The sequence below is a fragment of the Hemiscyllium ocellatum genome, chromosome 3 (genome assembly GCF_020745735.1).
Source record: "Hemiscyllium ocellatum isolate sHemOce1 chromosome 3, sHemOce1.pat.X.cur, whole genome shotgun sequence".
In the NCBI taxonomy this organism is placed as follows: Eukaryota; Metazoa; Chordata; class Chondrichthyes; order Orectolobiformes; family Hemiscylliidae; genus Hemiscyllium; species Hemiscyllium ocellatum.
Window position 1 is genome coordinate 17,265,565 of NC_083403.1, and position 14,415 is coordinate 17,279,979.

General features: G+C 46.3%; 1 protein-coding gene across 3 annotated transcripts in view; it reads right to left on the reverse strand.

Annotated features, from left to right (window-relative positions):
• Nucleotides 1-675: 675 nt before the first annotated feature.
• The window catches only part of LOC132836419 (probable G-protein coupled receptor 139), a 79,659-nt gene continuing 65,919 nt past the window's right edge, over nucleotides 676-14,415 (reverse strand). For all 3 annotated transcript variants that reach the window (XM_060855878.1, XM_060855877.1, XM_060855876.1), the window contains one exon: nucleotides 676-2,652. In XM_060855878.1, coding sequence (XP_060711861.1) covers nucleotides 1,670-2,608 — 939 coding nt within the window. In that variant the 5' untranslated portion in view covers nucleotides 2,609-2,652 and the 3' untranslated portion in view covers nucleotides 676-1,669. The remainder of the gene's footprint in view (nucleotides 2,653-14,415) is intronic.

A 14,415-nucleotide genomic window follows, 5' to 3' on the forward strand; every position in this document is an offset into this window, starting at 1 on the left:
TTTAATTCAGTAGGGTGGGGGTGTACCGGGGAGAGGGCATTTAATTCAGCTGGGTGGGGGTGTACCTGGGGAGTGGGCATTTATTTCAGCAGGGTGGGGGTGTGCCTGGGAGAGGGCATATGATTGGGTGAGGGTAATTAATCGGGCAGGTTGGTGGTGCATTCATTTGTGGGCATTTAGTGGGGCAGGGTGGTGGTTTACATGGAGAGGTTTAGGGCATATTCGCTCGGTGACTGTGCAGTCAGCCCCCAATACAGAAACTTGGCGCTGATTGGCTAGCAACTCCAACTTGGCGGCCTGCAGTTGCACCCACAGGGTCTTAATTTCAGCCAATGGCCCACGGCTGCCCTCACCACTGCCTGGTGGGATAAGCCCGGCTCTGGTTCATTGGCTCTCCAGTCACTGATGAGACCTTGGACCCCACCCTCCCCACCCCCAGCACCACTTTCACTGCAGTCAGCTTCCACACCATTACATTTCAAGGTCGGAAATAAGCATTTCTTTTGAAAAATGGAACCGCCCTCTGTCCAATGGAATTGCCGAGCTACTGTCTCAGATAAATATTTCTTGATCTAATCATTCCTGAATCACTGGCTCACCTTTCTCACCCTGAATCCAGCATCATTTATGGCTATTACAGATTTTTAAAATAATTTGCAGCTCTTCAGATCTTAATAAAATGTATGCTGGGTGTTGTGTGCTCATTCACTAAAGCAGAAGGAAGCATTTATTGCAATTATGTACACTCATTTAAACAGACAGACACAAAAGCTATTATAGGTGTACAGCCTTACAGTCTCGCAGCCTAATCTACAATTGATTTTTGTTACTACTGGGGAAGCTGCACTACAGTTACAATTCAGCACTGAGATCTTGTGGCACTGGGTCGGTTCTTCACCTCCCTCCATAACGGCGTTGTGGGTCCATCTACACATCATGGACTGCAGTGGTTCAAGAAGGCAACTCACCACTGCCTTCTCAAGGGCAGTTAGAGACTGGCAATAAATACTGGTCTGGCCAGCGATGCCTACATCCTGTGAATACATTTTTAAAAAGTCCAGAGAATATGGGCCTCATCTATTCAATCTCTCAGCATAGGTCAACCTTTTCATTCCAAAACTCTTGTCTCATCTCCAATGGACTAACGCTTACTTTAGCTACTCTGCTCCTTTTATAGAAAGCTTACAATCAGTTCTTGTGTTCTCAGCTAGTTAACTCATTTTCTGCCCCTCATTTTATAGGTTGCCCTTTCTTAACCCCCAACCTCCAAGTTTACTACTATTCTTTGCATGTTATAAGTATCTTATTTTAAGCTAATCTCATTTTCCTATAACCTCATGTTACTTCCTTGTCAAGTCAGTGATGGATTACTCATGTTGAGTCTGTGCTCATCAATGGCATGTGTTTGCATTGAACATTTTGAACAGTGTTTCGAATAGTTTCCTATAGTGTATTCATCGCAGTACATTTTAGCCTTTTGACCCAATAAGCCTCTTTTCCCATGCTGATTTATGTAAGTTATTGAAACAGTTTTGCTTGGGATGAAAGTAAATCAGGTTCAAAATACATGCGGCATTCAACTATATTATGATCACTGTTTCCTCTTCTGAGTAGCTCGTTTATGATGAGAATATAGAAACACATTGCAGTGTACCGAGCCAATAGTGGACTAATGACGTTGGGCAAATATTGTTGATGAAGCTTCAGTCCAGGCCCCGTGAAGACTATAAACTTTCAGGTGGGTCTGTGAAGCAGGGCTCCTTGGTTTCTTCCACCAGCAGGTCAGGACGAGGAAAAACTCTGTGCGAAATCGTTTGCTGACGGCACAGTAGAGGAGGAAGTTGATGGCAGAATTTAACCACTGCAACATAATACCGATATCTGCAAATAGGTTGATGAGCTGGCTATAGTCATCTCTGTTGTGCTTTGGCGTGTTGTAGGCTGTCCTCAGGATGCAGTAGGTGACAAAACGAGGGAGCGACAGGAGTACAAAGGCAAAGGAGACGGTGAAGAGGATCAGGATGGACTTTTTCATCAGTCTGCGAGTGGTCACGCCGTTTATCGACTTGAGCTGCTCCCGGGTGAACATCCTGCTGGCCCTGTACAGCTGCTGGCCTATCAGGCAGTTGAAGAAGATAAGGAGGATGTAAGGGATGCCGCCCGTGGTGAAGGTGTGGAACCAGACCACCACCGTGGAAAAGAAACGATCACTGTAGGTGCAGATGGGCTGCAGAAGGGTCTGGTTGTGTAAGGTGACATTCTGCAACACCGAACTGTTGATCCAATAGGTCGGGAGTGCAATCAGATGTGAGACTAGGATGACACTCAGGATGATCCAAATGATCACTTTAGTCTGGGAGCATTGCCGCCTGGCCTGGGTGCTCTTTAGCACCAAGTAACGTTCCAAGGTAAAGACAATAACAATCCAAATGGAGCTGAATACGGAGCCATACTCCAGGACTGTGACTAGCCCACACCATGGGGAGCGGTTCCAGAAAGGGTTTGGGTCCAACCAACTCAAGCTCAGGTCCACTATTCCTCCCCAGAACAAACTCATCGAGTCTACAATAGCCAGGGAAATCAGATAGAGTCTTGCAACCTTGGACATGCCACATTTCCTGTAGTGGATGGTGTATATTGTCAAAAGATTGGCTAGAGAGAGAGACAGAGAAGCAAACAGTTAAACATTGTATTTGTTGCATGTCATGAGCATGACTTCTGATAATGAGTTAACTACAGAAAATCATACCAGTTCTATATCGACAGGACGTGGAGGTAGTGGGTGGTCCCTGTGCTTACCCATAATACCACTGCAGTGAATGAAAGTCAGATGGCAATGCTGGGCCATCCTCTCTTTGACGTGGGAGCTGATGGCAGTTCCATGAAGGAGGCAGTTTGGAAACGGTGACCTTTTTCTCTTGGATCTAAAACTCGGTAATGCTAATCAGCAGAGAGCAAGTTTAGATTGCTGGGGTATATTTACCTTCCTGCAGCTTATAGCGTACAACAAGTCTAAGAAAGAGATTGATATGGACGGGATGCACCAATGAGAACACGAGGCATAGGATTGTAAACACGGCTTAGAACATAGAACATTACAGCGCAATACAGACCCTTCGGCCCTCGATGTTGTGCTAACCTGTGGAACTAATCTGAAGGTGAAAGTGAGGACTGCAGATGCTAGAGATTGGAGTGAAGTTTAGAGTGGTGCTGGAAAAGAACAGCAGGTCAGGCAACATCCGAGGAGCAGGAAAATCGACGTTTCAGGCAGGAGCCCTCCATCAGGAGTCAACTAATCTGAAGCTCATCTATCCTAAACAATTCCATTTTCATCCATATGTTTATCCAATGACCATTTAAATGCCCTTAAACTTGATGAGTCTACTACTGATGCAGGCAGTGCGTTCCATGCCCTTACTGCTCCCTGAGTAAAGAAACTATCTCTGACATCTGCCCTATATCTACCACTCCTTAATTTAAAGCTATGTCCCCTCGTGCTAGCCATCACCATCTGAGGAAAAAGGATTCCTGAACAAGGTAAAAAAGAAGGGGCTTCTGAGACGGATGCCACTGAATTGAACAGTTATGTAGCTTTGGACTCTCAAACAGGCTGAAATCAGCAGTAAGGATGACCTGTTAAAAACCTGTGAGACCAGGTCAAAATAACGTGTGGAAAATGAGTGGTCATTCTGCAGAAGGGTATAACAAATTGCAAGTAAGGTTGACAAAGTTAATTTTCAGGAGCCCTGGGTTGGTGCTGTTTGGACTGTGCTCAAGTGCACTGACCACTGATGCTTGGTTCCTGGAGGGGACCTCGCTCCAATCTGAAACCCACTGGCTGAGGATGTTTCTGAGGGAGCTGTTATTTCCTTCAGCCTTCACAGTACAAGGGTTGCGTAGCACCGTGGCACAAGGAATACAGGGCTCTATGCTTACCAGGCTTTGAAATATTCCAGGTACCTGGATGTTGCGTCCAAAGTTACAAAAGGATTAACGACAGACAGAGTGGCGATGAAAGCACATCAGATAGATTTGGTTATGTAAGCAGATGAAATTGGAATGGTACTAATTCACAAATTAGCTCCTGGATTGCCCAAGGAATGGTTAATACTTGCTCTGGATGTGATCCCAGTGTCAAGAGGCAACAAACTGGCTAGATCAAAGGGAGACAGTGTCTTCAAACTGACACCCGAAGTCGCTCGCTGTGGTAGTGAGCACACTGCAGTACTCACAAGGAATTTTTAGAGCTGTGATTAATGTATTACTTGCAGACTTGTTTAATTGTGAGATTAACCAATTTACATTAGATTTACCATTTAACTGCATTAGGAGAAAGTGAGGACTGCAGATGCTGGAGATCAGTCAAAGCATGTGTTGCTGGAAAAGCACAGCAGGTCAGGCAGCATCCAAGGAGCAGGAGAATCGACGTTTCAGGCATGAGCCCTTCTTCAGGAATGAGGACTTATGCTCGAAATGTCGATTCTCCTGTTCCTCAGATGCTACCTGACTGGCTATGCTTTTCCAGCACCACACTCTTCGACTCATTTAACTGCATTAGCCAATCTACCTCACAGCAACCGATGTGCTGCCTGGAGTCCCTTGCAGTAGAGGAGATTGAGCGGGGATGTGATGGAGATGCATAAAATCATGAGGGGCATAGACAGGACATCCACTGTTCCCTGTGATGGGGAATCAATGAACAGGGGGCATGGACTTAAGTAAGGGTCTGGAGGCTTAAAGGAAACGTGAAGAAGGGTTTTTCACCCCGGAGGTGGTAGGAATCTGGAACGTACTGCCTGTAATGGTGGTTGAGGCAGAAACTCTTATAACTTCTAAGAAGTATTTAGAGATACTTGTGATGCCAAGGCATGGAAGGTAATGGGCCAAGTCCTGGAATATGGGATTGGGATAACTTGGTTATTGTTTTTGACTGGTACAGACTCGATGGGCTGAAGGGCCTGTCTGTGCTGTAGATCTCTATGATGCAGTGATTCAATCATGATAATTAATGCATGGTTAAGGAATACAAATGCACTAGTTGCTTTAGGTTTGGCAATGGCAGCGTGTAGTCATAGAGTCGTAGAGATGTACAGCACGGAAACAGACCCTTCGGTCCAACTCGTCCACGTGAAGCCCCTTGAGTAGTAGTTCCACGTGAAAAGTTTGGAAAAAGCCAGTTTATAAATACTGAAGTAATCTCTATTGGGATACCTGTCAGTTGAGTTGACCTTCCATGACAATAGCAGAAATGAAACTTAACAAAGAAGATGATACCTATTTCCGTAAAATCAGTAGATCTTCATTTTACCCAATTATTGAATCCCTTTAAGGAAACCTGCTCTTTTATTTGTTTGAAGTGAGTGAAGGGAACCTGTTAATTGTAACTGAACTGGGCGATAATCATATTCAACTGGTGGAGAATCATTGACATGGGAGAGAGCAGCAGCAGCAGCAGCCTATGGAGGGAGCTTGTCGGACGTGTGCTCTATTGCAATGAGTGTCTCTAAATCAGAGCTAATGAAGGTTTAGTGGCTAAGCTCAGTATTATGAACTTGGCCCATCTGGATATTTGTGTTTTGACAATCCCATAATCCTCCCACTTCAGACAGAACATTCGGACTAACTGGCCCTCAGGCTGGCTTCTGCCAAACCTCCTCAAGGTAATTGATTATGGACTGAGACAGGGAAAGGATTGTTTTGAAAACCAAAGGTTGTGAAAAGGATTACTGGCCTATTTAAAAGCAGTTTCCTGACGCTCATTTGAAGTGTTGCTTAATGCTGTTGTTTGTTCAAACGTGGAGAGTTGGGGGGCATTTAGTTACAGACACAGAAACATACAAACTACAAGCAGGAATAGACCATTTCAGCCCCTTGAGCATGCCCCACCATTCAATATGATCATGGCTGATCCTTAATGCCATATTCTCGCTGTCCCCATACCCCTTGAGGCCTTAAATGGCTAAAAATTTATATGTCCCTTTCTTGAATACAATGATATAATGTAACCTCCACTACCTTCAATGGTAGTGAATTCCACAGACTCACCATCCTTTTAAGCGAATAAATGTTTCTTTATCTCAGTCCTAAATGGTCTACCTCATAGCCTGACACTGGGGCCCCTGGTTCGAGACTCCCCAAACAAGGGAAACATCTGCCCTCAATCTAGTCTGTCCAACCCAGTTAGAACTGTGGCACGGTGGCACAGTGGTTAGCACTGCTGCCTCACAGCGCTAGAGACCTGGGTTCAATTCCCGCCTCAGGCGACTGTCTGTGTGGAGTTTGCACATTCTCCCCGTGTCTGTGTGGGTTTCCTCCGGGTGCTCTGGTTTCCTCCCACAGTCCAAAGATGTGCAGGTTAGGTGAATTGGCCATGCTAAATTGCCCGCAGTGTTAAGGGGTAAGTGTAGGGGTAGGGGTGGGTTGTGCTTTGGCAGGTCGGTGTGGACTTGTTGGGCCAAAGGGCCTGTTTCCACACTGTAAGTAATCTTAAAAAAAAACTCCATACATTTGAAACAGATCCTCACGCTTTCTTCTAAACTCTAGTGAATACCAACCTCTTCTCTTGGGCAGTCCTGCCATCCCCTATCAGCCCAGTGAACCGCTGCTGCACTCTCCCTCGATGGCAAATATCTCCTCTCTTAGGTGGGGAGAGCACAACTGCACACACACAAGGTGCAGGATCCCATCACGGCCCTGTGCAAATGCAGCGAGATGTCACTGCTTCTGAATTCGCCTTCCCCTTGTAACGAAGGCCACATACATTTCACCTTGCTAATTGCTTCCTGCACCTACTTACAATGTAGACAGGTATACAAGGAGAACCAGACCACTTTATACACCCCATTCCCTGATGTACCACCACAGAAGTAATACCCTGTCTTTCTACTTTTTGCTCTAGAATGCACAACTGCATACTTATCCACATTGTACTGCACCTGTAATGTGGTCACCCACTCAGTCAGCTGGATTAGATCATCCTGACACCTATGTGGATCCCCCTCACAATGCACAGTCCCACCTAACCTTGTGTCACCAGCAGACATTGTATGTGGTTTCCTCATCCATGTCATTTATATACTGTGAGTAGTCAGGGCCAAAGTACTGAAGCAAGACAAGCTGGAGCCAAGGGGTTATATACAAATGCACCTTCAGCTGGCAACAAGCAGTTGATTGGTTTGTGGTAAGACATTTGGTGTTTGACCACAAAGCCATTCTTCCTGCCAGTAGCTATGTAAGTGAACAGCTTGTGGTGTGAATGTTTGAGGCAGACACCATGGCATCTCCGAGAAAGAAGATGCTGTCCTTTCTCTCTGTGGTAAAAACCACCTCAGGCCTGAAGAAGGCTGATTTATTTATCCCCCACCAGTCGCTGTAAGCTGTCACTTCTTAGCCAGTGTTGTCGGAGACTTTGTGAGTATGAGCCAGCTCTTTATGACTCCTGCAAGTCAGTGAAAGTATTTGGCAAAACAAGACCTGGGGCAGAAAGACCCGACAAGCCAAAAGAAACGTCTCCGCACACCCTGAAGTCAAGAGCCATTATGTGCAGTTTGTGACCATTCCAGGAATAGTGGGACTTGATTTCCAGAATGCTGTCCCAGTGAGGTGTAACGCTAACCATTCTGCAGCTAAAGAACTTACTCAAGCTCTGTTTTGGAAAGGCTTTGCATGACTTTTCACCGTCTGACATTTCCCTGGCTCCAGAAGCTCAGATCCTTTCCATTGTACACATTTTTAATCATTGTCTGTTTATACTCACCTTAACACGCGTCCCTAATGGAATTGGTTCCCTCCAATCCTAATTAGGATCCAAAAGTTAGAAAGACGAACAAAAACAAAGCGTACTTGGGCCCATTAATTCCAAATCAGATTCACAATATTTCAGCCAACTGGCACTAACTTGTTACAGTTCTCAACTAGGCCCAAGGCGCTAATTCAAAAAAGGTAAAAACAATGACTGCAGATGCTGGAAACCAGATTCTGGATCAGTGGTGCTGGAAGAGCACAGCAGTTCAGGCAGCATCCGAAATGCAGCGAAATCGACATTTCGGGCAAAAGCCCTTCATCAGGAATAAAGGCAGAGAGCCTGAAGCGTGGAGAGATAAGCTAGAGGAGAGTGGGGGTGGGGAGAAAGTAGCATAGAGTACAATAGATGAGTGGGGGAGGGAATGAAGGTGATAGGTCAGGGAGGAGAGGGTGGAGTGGATAGGTGGAAAAGGAGCTAGGCAGGTAGGACAAGTCCAGACAAGTCATGGGGACAGTGCTGAACTGGAAGTTTGGAACTAGGGTGAGGTGGGGGAAGGGGAAATGAGGAAACTGTTGAAGTCCACATTGATGCCCTGGGGTTGAAGTGTTCCGAGGCAGAAGATGAGGCATTCTTCCTCCAAGCGTCTGGTGGTGAGGGAGCAGCGGTGAAGGAGGCCCAGGACCTGCATGTCCACGGCAGTGTGGGAGGGCGAATTGAAATGTTGGGCCATGGGGTGGTGTGGTTGATTGGTGCGGGTGTCCCGGAGATGTTCTCTAAAGCGCTCTGCTAGGAGGCGTCCAGTCTCCACAATGTAGAGGAGACCGCATCGGGAGCAACAGATACAATAAATGATATTAGTGGATGTGCAGGTAAAACTTTGATGGATGTGGAAGGCTCCTTTAGGGCCTTGGATAGAGGTGAGAGAGGTGGTGTGGGTGCAGGTTTTACAGTTCCTGCGGTGGCAGGGGAAGGTGCCAGCATGGGCGGGTGGGTTGTAGGGGGGCGTGGACCTGACCAGGTAGTCATGGAGGGAACGGTCTTTGCGGAAAGGGGTGGGGAGGGAAATATACCCCTGGTGGTGGGGTCTTTTTGGAGGTGGCGGAAATGTCGGCGGATGATTTGGCTTATGCGAAGGTTGGTAGGGTGGAAGGTGAGCACCAGGTGCGGGATGTTTTGGGAAGAGGTGTAATCCAGGTCGCTGTGGGAGTCGGTGGGTTTGTGAAAAATGTCAGTGTCAAGTCGGTCGTCACCTTCGCCCTCAGACCCCACCCCTCCAACCGTAACAAGGACAGAACGCCCCTGATGCTCACCTTCCACCCTACCAACCTTCGCATTAATCAAATCATCTGCTGACATTTCCGCCACCTCCAAAAAGACCCCACCACCAGGGATATATTTCCCTCCCCACCCCTTTCCGCCTTCTGCAAAGACCGTTCCCTCCGTGACCACCTGGTCAGGTCCACGCCCCTCTACAACCCACCCTCCCATCCTGGCACTTTCCCCTGCCACTGCAGGAACTGTAAAACCTGTGCCCACACCTCCTCCCTCCCCTCTATGCAAGGCCCTAAAGGAGCCTTCCACATCCATCAAAGTTTTACCTGCACAACCACTAATATCATTTATTGTATCCGTTGCTCCCGATGCGGTTTCCTCTACATTGGGGAGACTGGACACCTCCTAGCAGAGCGCTTTAGGGAATATCTCCGGGACACCTACACCAATCAACCACACCGCCCCGTGGCTCAACATTTCAACTCCCCCTCCCACTCTGCTGAGGACATGGAGGTCCTGGGCCTCCTTCACCGCCGCTCCCTCACCACCAGACGCCTGGATGAAGAACACCTCATCTTCCGACTCGGAACACTTCAACCCCAGGGCATCAACGTGGACTTCAACAGCTTCCTCATTTCCCCTTCCTCCACCTCACCCTAGTTCCAAACTTCCAGCTCAGCACTGTCCCCATGACTTGTCCGGACTTGTCCTACCTGCCTAGCTCCTTTTCCACCTATCCACTCCACCCTCTCCTCCCTGACCTATCACCTTCATCCCCTCCCCCACTCACCCATTGTACTCTATGCTACTTTTCCCCACCCCCACCCTCCTCTAGCTTATCTCTCCACGCTTCAGGCTCACTGCCTTTATTCCTGATGAAGGGCTTTTGCCCTAAACGTTGATTTCGCTGCTTGTTGGATGCTGCCTGAGCTGTTGTGCTCTTCCAGCACCACTGATCTAGAAGCTAATTCAAAAGAAAATGGCTTCGAATTTGAAATGGCCAAGACCACTCAAAATGACACTCAGCAAAAGCCCACTTACACACAAACAGAAAAACCAGATGCCAGCTGAAGTTGGGTGGAATGTGCCCAGTGGTGCTCCATATTGCTGGTCTGCTTGTGTCAGATTCCAAAGACAATGTCAAGGTGATGGGAACTTCCCATGGGTAAGGTAAAGATGATGGGGGTCTTTCCCAAAATAATGTAATCTTCTCCCAGGTCATGGGGAATGTAAGGGTGGTGAATTTCTTTGCATGCTGAATGGGCAGTGGAATCATATCCAAGGATAATGTAATGGGATCATTCCCCAAAGGTCTGGGATCTCACCCACACTGGCAGGAATCTGAAACACCTTTTTTGAAGTATGGTGAACAGTGAGACAATTTCCTTCCTTTGGAGCAGCAAACTTTTGTTTTGCTTTTATCCAGATTTTAACGACTGTGATCTCACTGTTGCACAAGAGCATAGAGTTTTAGAGACGTACAGCACAGAAACAGAGCCTTCGGTCTAACTCGTCCATGCCAGCCAGATATCCCAACCCAATCTAGTCCCACCTGCCAGCACCCAGCCCATATCCCTCCAAACCCTTCCTATTCATATACCCGTCCAGATGCTTTTAAATGTTGCAATTGTACCAGCCTCCTCCACATCCTCTGGCAGCTTACTCCACACACGCACCACCCTGTGTGAAAAAGCTGCCCCTTAGGTCTCTCTTATATCTTTCCCCTCTCACCCTAAACCTATGCCCTCTAGTTCTGTACTCCTCCACCCCAGGGAAAAGACTATTGTCCATTCATCCTATCCATGCCCCTCATGATTTTATAAACCTCTATAAGGTCACCCCTCAGCCTCCAACGCTCCAGGGAAAACAGCCCCAGCCTGTTCAGCCTCTCCCTAACGCGAAAACCCTCTAACCCTGGCAACATCCTTGTCAATCTTTTCTGAACCCTTTCAAGTTTCACAACATCTTTCCGTTAGGAAGGAGATCAGAATTGCACGCAATATTCCAACAGTGGCCTAACCAATGTCCTGTACAGCCACAACATGACCTCCCAACTCCTGTAGTCAATACTCTGTCCAATAAAGGAAAGTATACCAAACGCTTTCTTCACTATCCTATCTACCTGTGACTCCACTTCAAGGAGCTATGAACCTGCTCTCCAAGGTCTCTTTGTTCAGCAACACTCCCTAGGACCTGACCATTACGTGTATAAGTCCTAAGATTTGCTTTCCCAAAATTAAACTCCATCTGCCACCTCTCAACTCATTGGCTCATCTGATCAAGATCCCATTGTAATCCAAGATAAACTTCTTTGCTGTCCACCACACCTCGCACTTATCTGAATTAAACTCCATTTGCCACTTCTCAGCCTATGGCCCATCTGGTCCAGATCCTGTTGTAATCTGAGGTAACCCTCTTCTCTGTCCACTACACCTCCAATTTTGGTGTCATCTGCAAACTTACTAACTGTACCTCTTATGCTCGCATCCAAATCATTTATGTAAATGACAAAAAGTAGTGGACCCAACACCGATCCTTGTGGTACTCCAATCGTCGCAGGCCTCCAGTCTGAAAAACAACCCTCCACCACCACCCTCTGTCTTCTACCTTTGAGCCAGTTCTGTATCCAAATGGCTAATTCTCCCTGTATTCCATGAGATCTAACCTTGCTAATCAGTCTCCCATGGGGAACCTTGTCGAACGCCTTACTGAAGTCCATATAGATCACATCTACCGCTCTGTCCTCATCAATCCTCTTTGTTACTTCTTCAAAAAGCTCAATCAAGTTTGTGAGACATGATTTCCCACGCACAGAACCATGTTGACTATCCCATATCAGTCCAAGACATGATGGACGATGAAGATCTTGTGTGTACTAAGATGGGTGCAAAATTGATTTGACTTAATTTAAGCTTTATTGCCATGTGTACTCGAGTACAGGAGTACAGTGAAAAGTTCACAGTGTCGTCACACACAGCGCCATCTTAGTTAGAAAGCTACTTCGGTACAAAATGTAGGTGTGAGTCGCAACATAGAGAAACAAAGCCAAAAGTGTTGTTCTTAGTATAAGTAGAAAAATAAAAAACTAAAGTTAAAGTTAACGTTACAGTCCGTCCTAGTATTAAGTTAAAAGCTGTGGTTACTGGAGATCTGAGATTAAAAAAAATATGTTGGATCAAGTCTGCAACTTCTGTGAAAAAAGACAAGCAGAATTGACAGGTCAAGTTGAATATGATTTATCTTCAGTTCCGATTAAAAGTCTCATTCCAGACTCGAAATGCGAATTCTGATTCTCTCTCTCTCTCCACTGACAGTGTCTGACCTACTGGCCTTTTCCCGCACTTTCTGCTTTTAAAAAAAGTCTGGTTTGACTGCATCCATCTCAGTGTCATCTGGAACAACAATAATGGAATTATTTACTAACCAGAGTACAGCGTCATTCACACACGGACCACAGCAGCTCATCACCACCACCTTCTCAAGGACAAGTAGGGATTTCTTTTCATTCATTTACAGGATGAGGGTATCTCTAGGTAGACCAATTACTCAGACAGCAGTTATTGGTCAACCCCATGGGTCTGGAGTCACATGTAGGTTGGATTTATTTCCCTAAAGAACATTAGTGAACCAATTGACAATGGATTCATGGTCATCACTTAGACTCTTAATTCCAGACCTTTTTTTTAAAAAACTGAATTCTAATTCCATCCTCTCCCATGGCAGGACTTGAACCCAGGTTCCCCAGGACATTACCAGGGTTGCTGGATTAAACTCAGCGTTAACATCACCAGGCCATTGCCTCCCCATAGGCCCAGTCAGTGACACCTACACCCCCGTGAATGAACACAAAAAAAGTCAACTAAACTTCAAAACAATAGAAATGAACAAAATACTGCAGATGGTGGAAATCCGAAACATAAAGGGGAACTCAGCAGGTCTGGCAACATCTATGGAGAGAGAAACACAGGTAACGTTTCAAATCCGTTGTTAATCTCCTTCAGAACTTTCCACAGATGCTACCAAATCTGTTCAATTTATCCAACACTTTGTTTTTATTTAAATAAAAAGATGGTGCCTTTCACATAAAATGAAATGCCACATTAAAGATTACAGCGTGAATTCCTATTTTAGTCCTGGAATGATGATCTGAATGGAATGAATGCTGAGGCCAAAATTGAGTAAGTTGGCTGGAGCAGAAAGCACTCTGTGGTGGTGTTAATGGACACATACATGACCTTTAGAGAGAAAGTATTGCGTCTGAGGATTGGAAGAGACTCATGTCTCTGAGTATCTTGTTCTCACCAGCTGAATATTCCATTTATCTTATTCAGTGGTGCGTTAGTCTTTGTTTCAAAATCTGTTGAGATTGTTTCAAGCCACAGTGCAAAAGGCCAATTAAAGTATTTGAACTAATGAGCAGTTATTTTCATCCATCCGTGTGTCGGCATCACTGACAGATGCCTGAGTTGGCCTCTTTGCTCGAATGAGCGTTTAACCCACTCTTCCTTGTTCACATATCGACCGTGTGTGGTAACTATGTTGGATTCCCGGGGCATGTTCACTGACAGCCTCCCTGCTGCCAAAACCCCAGCTTTGTATGCTTCAGTCTGTCTTGAATAGTGTGAGAGTGTGTGCGTGTGTGTGTGTGTGTCTGTGTATGTGCGTGCGTGTGTGTGTGTGTGTCTGTGTATGTGTGTGTGTGTGTGTGTCTGTCTGTCTGTGTGTGTCTGTGTGTGTGTATCTGTGTCTGTGTGTGCTTGTGTGAGTGTGTCTGTGTCTCTATGTGTGTGTGTCTGTATGTGCATCTGTGTGTATGTGTGTGTGTGTCTGTGTGTGTGTGCCTGTGCCTCTGTGTGTGTCTGTATGTGTGTCCGTGGTGTGTGTGTGTGTGTGCCTGTGTGAGTGTGTGTGTATCTGTGTGTGTGTGTGTGTGTGTGTCTGTATGTGTGTGTCTGTGTGTGTGTCTATTTGTCTGTGTGTGTGTGTGTCTGTGTGTGTCTGTATGTGTGTGTCTGTGTGTGTCTATCTGTGTGTCTGTGTGTGTGTCTGTGTGTGTGTGTCTGTGTGTATGTGTGTCTGTGTGTGTCTGTCTGTGTGTGTATGTGTGTCTGTGTGTGTATGTGTCTGTGTGTGTGTGTCTGTGTCTCTGTGTGTGTCTGTATGTGTGTCTGTGTGAGTGTGCGTGTATCTGTGTGTGTATCTGTGTCTGTGTGTGTGTCTGCCTCTGTGTGTGTGTGTGTGTGTGTGTGTGTGCGCCTGTGTGTGTCTGTCTGTGCGTGTGTGTGTGTCTGTGTGTGTGTCTGTGTGTTTGTGTGTGTGTGTGTGTGTGTGTGTGTGTGTCTGTGTGCCTTCGGGTCACATTATGAAAAGGTGATATGCCCCCTGCAGTCTCAGGGCTG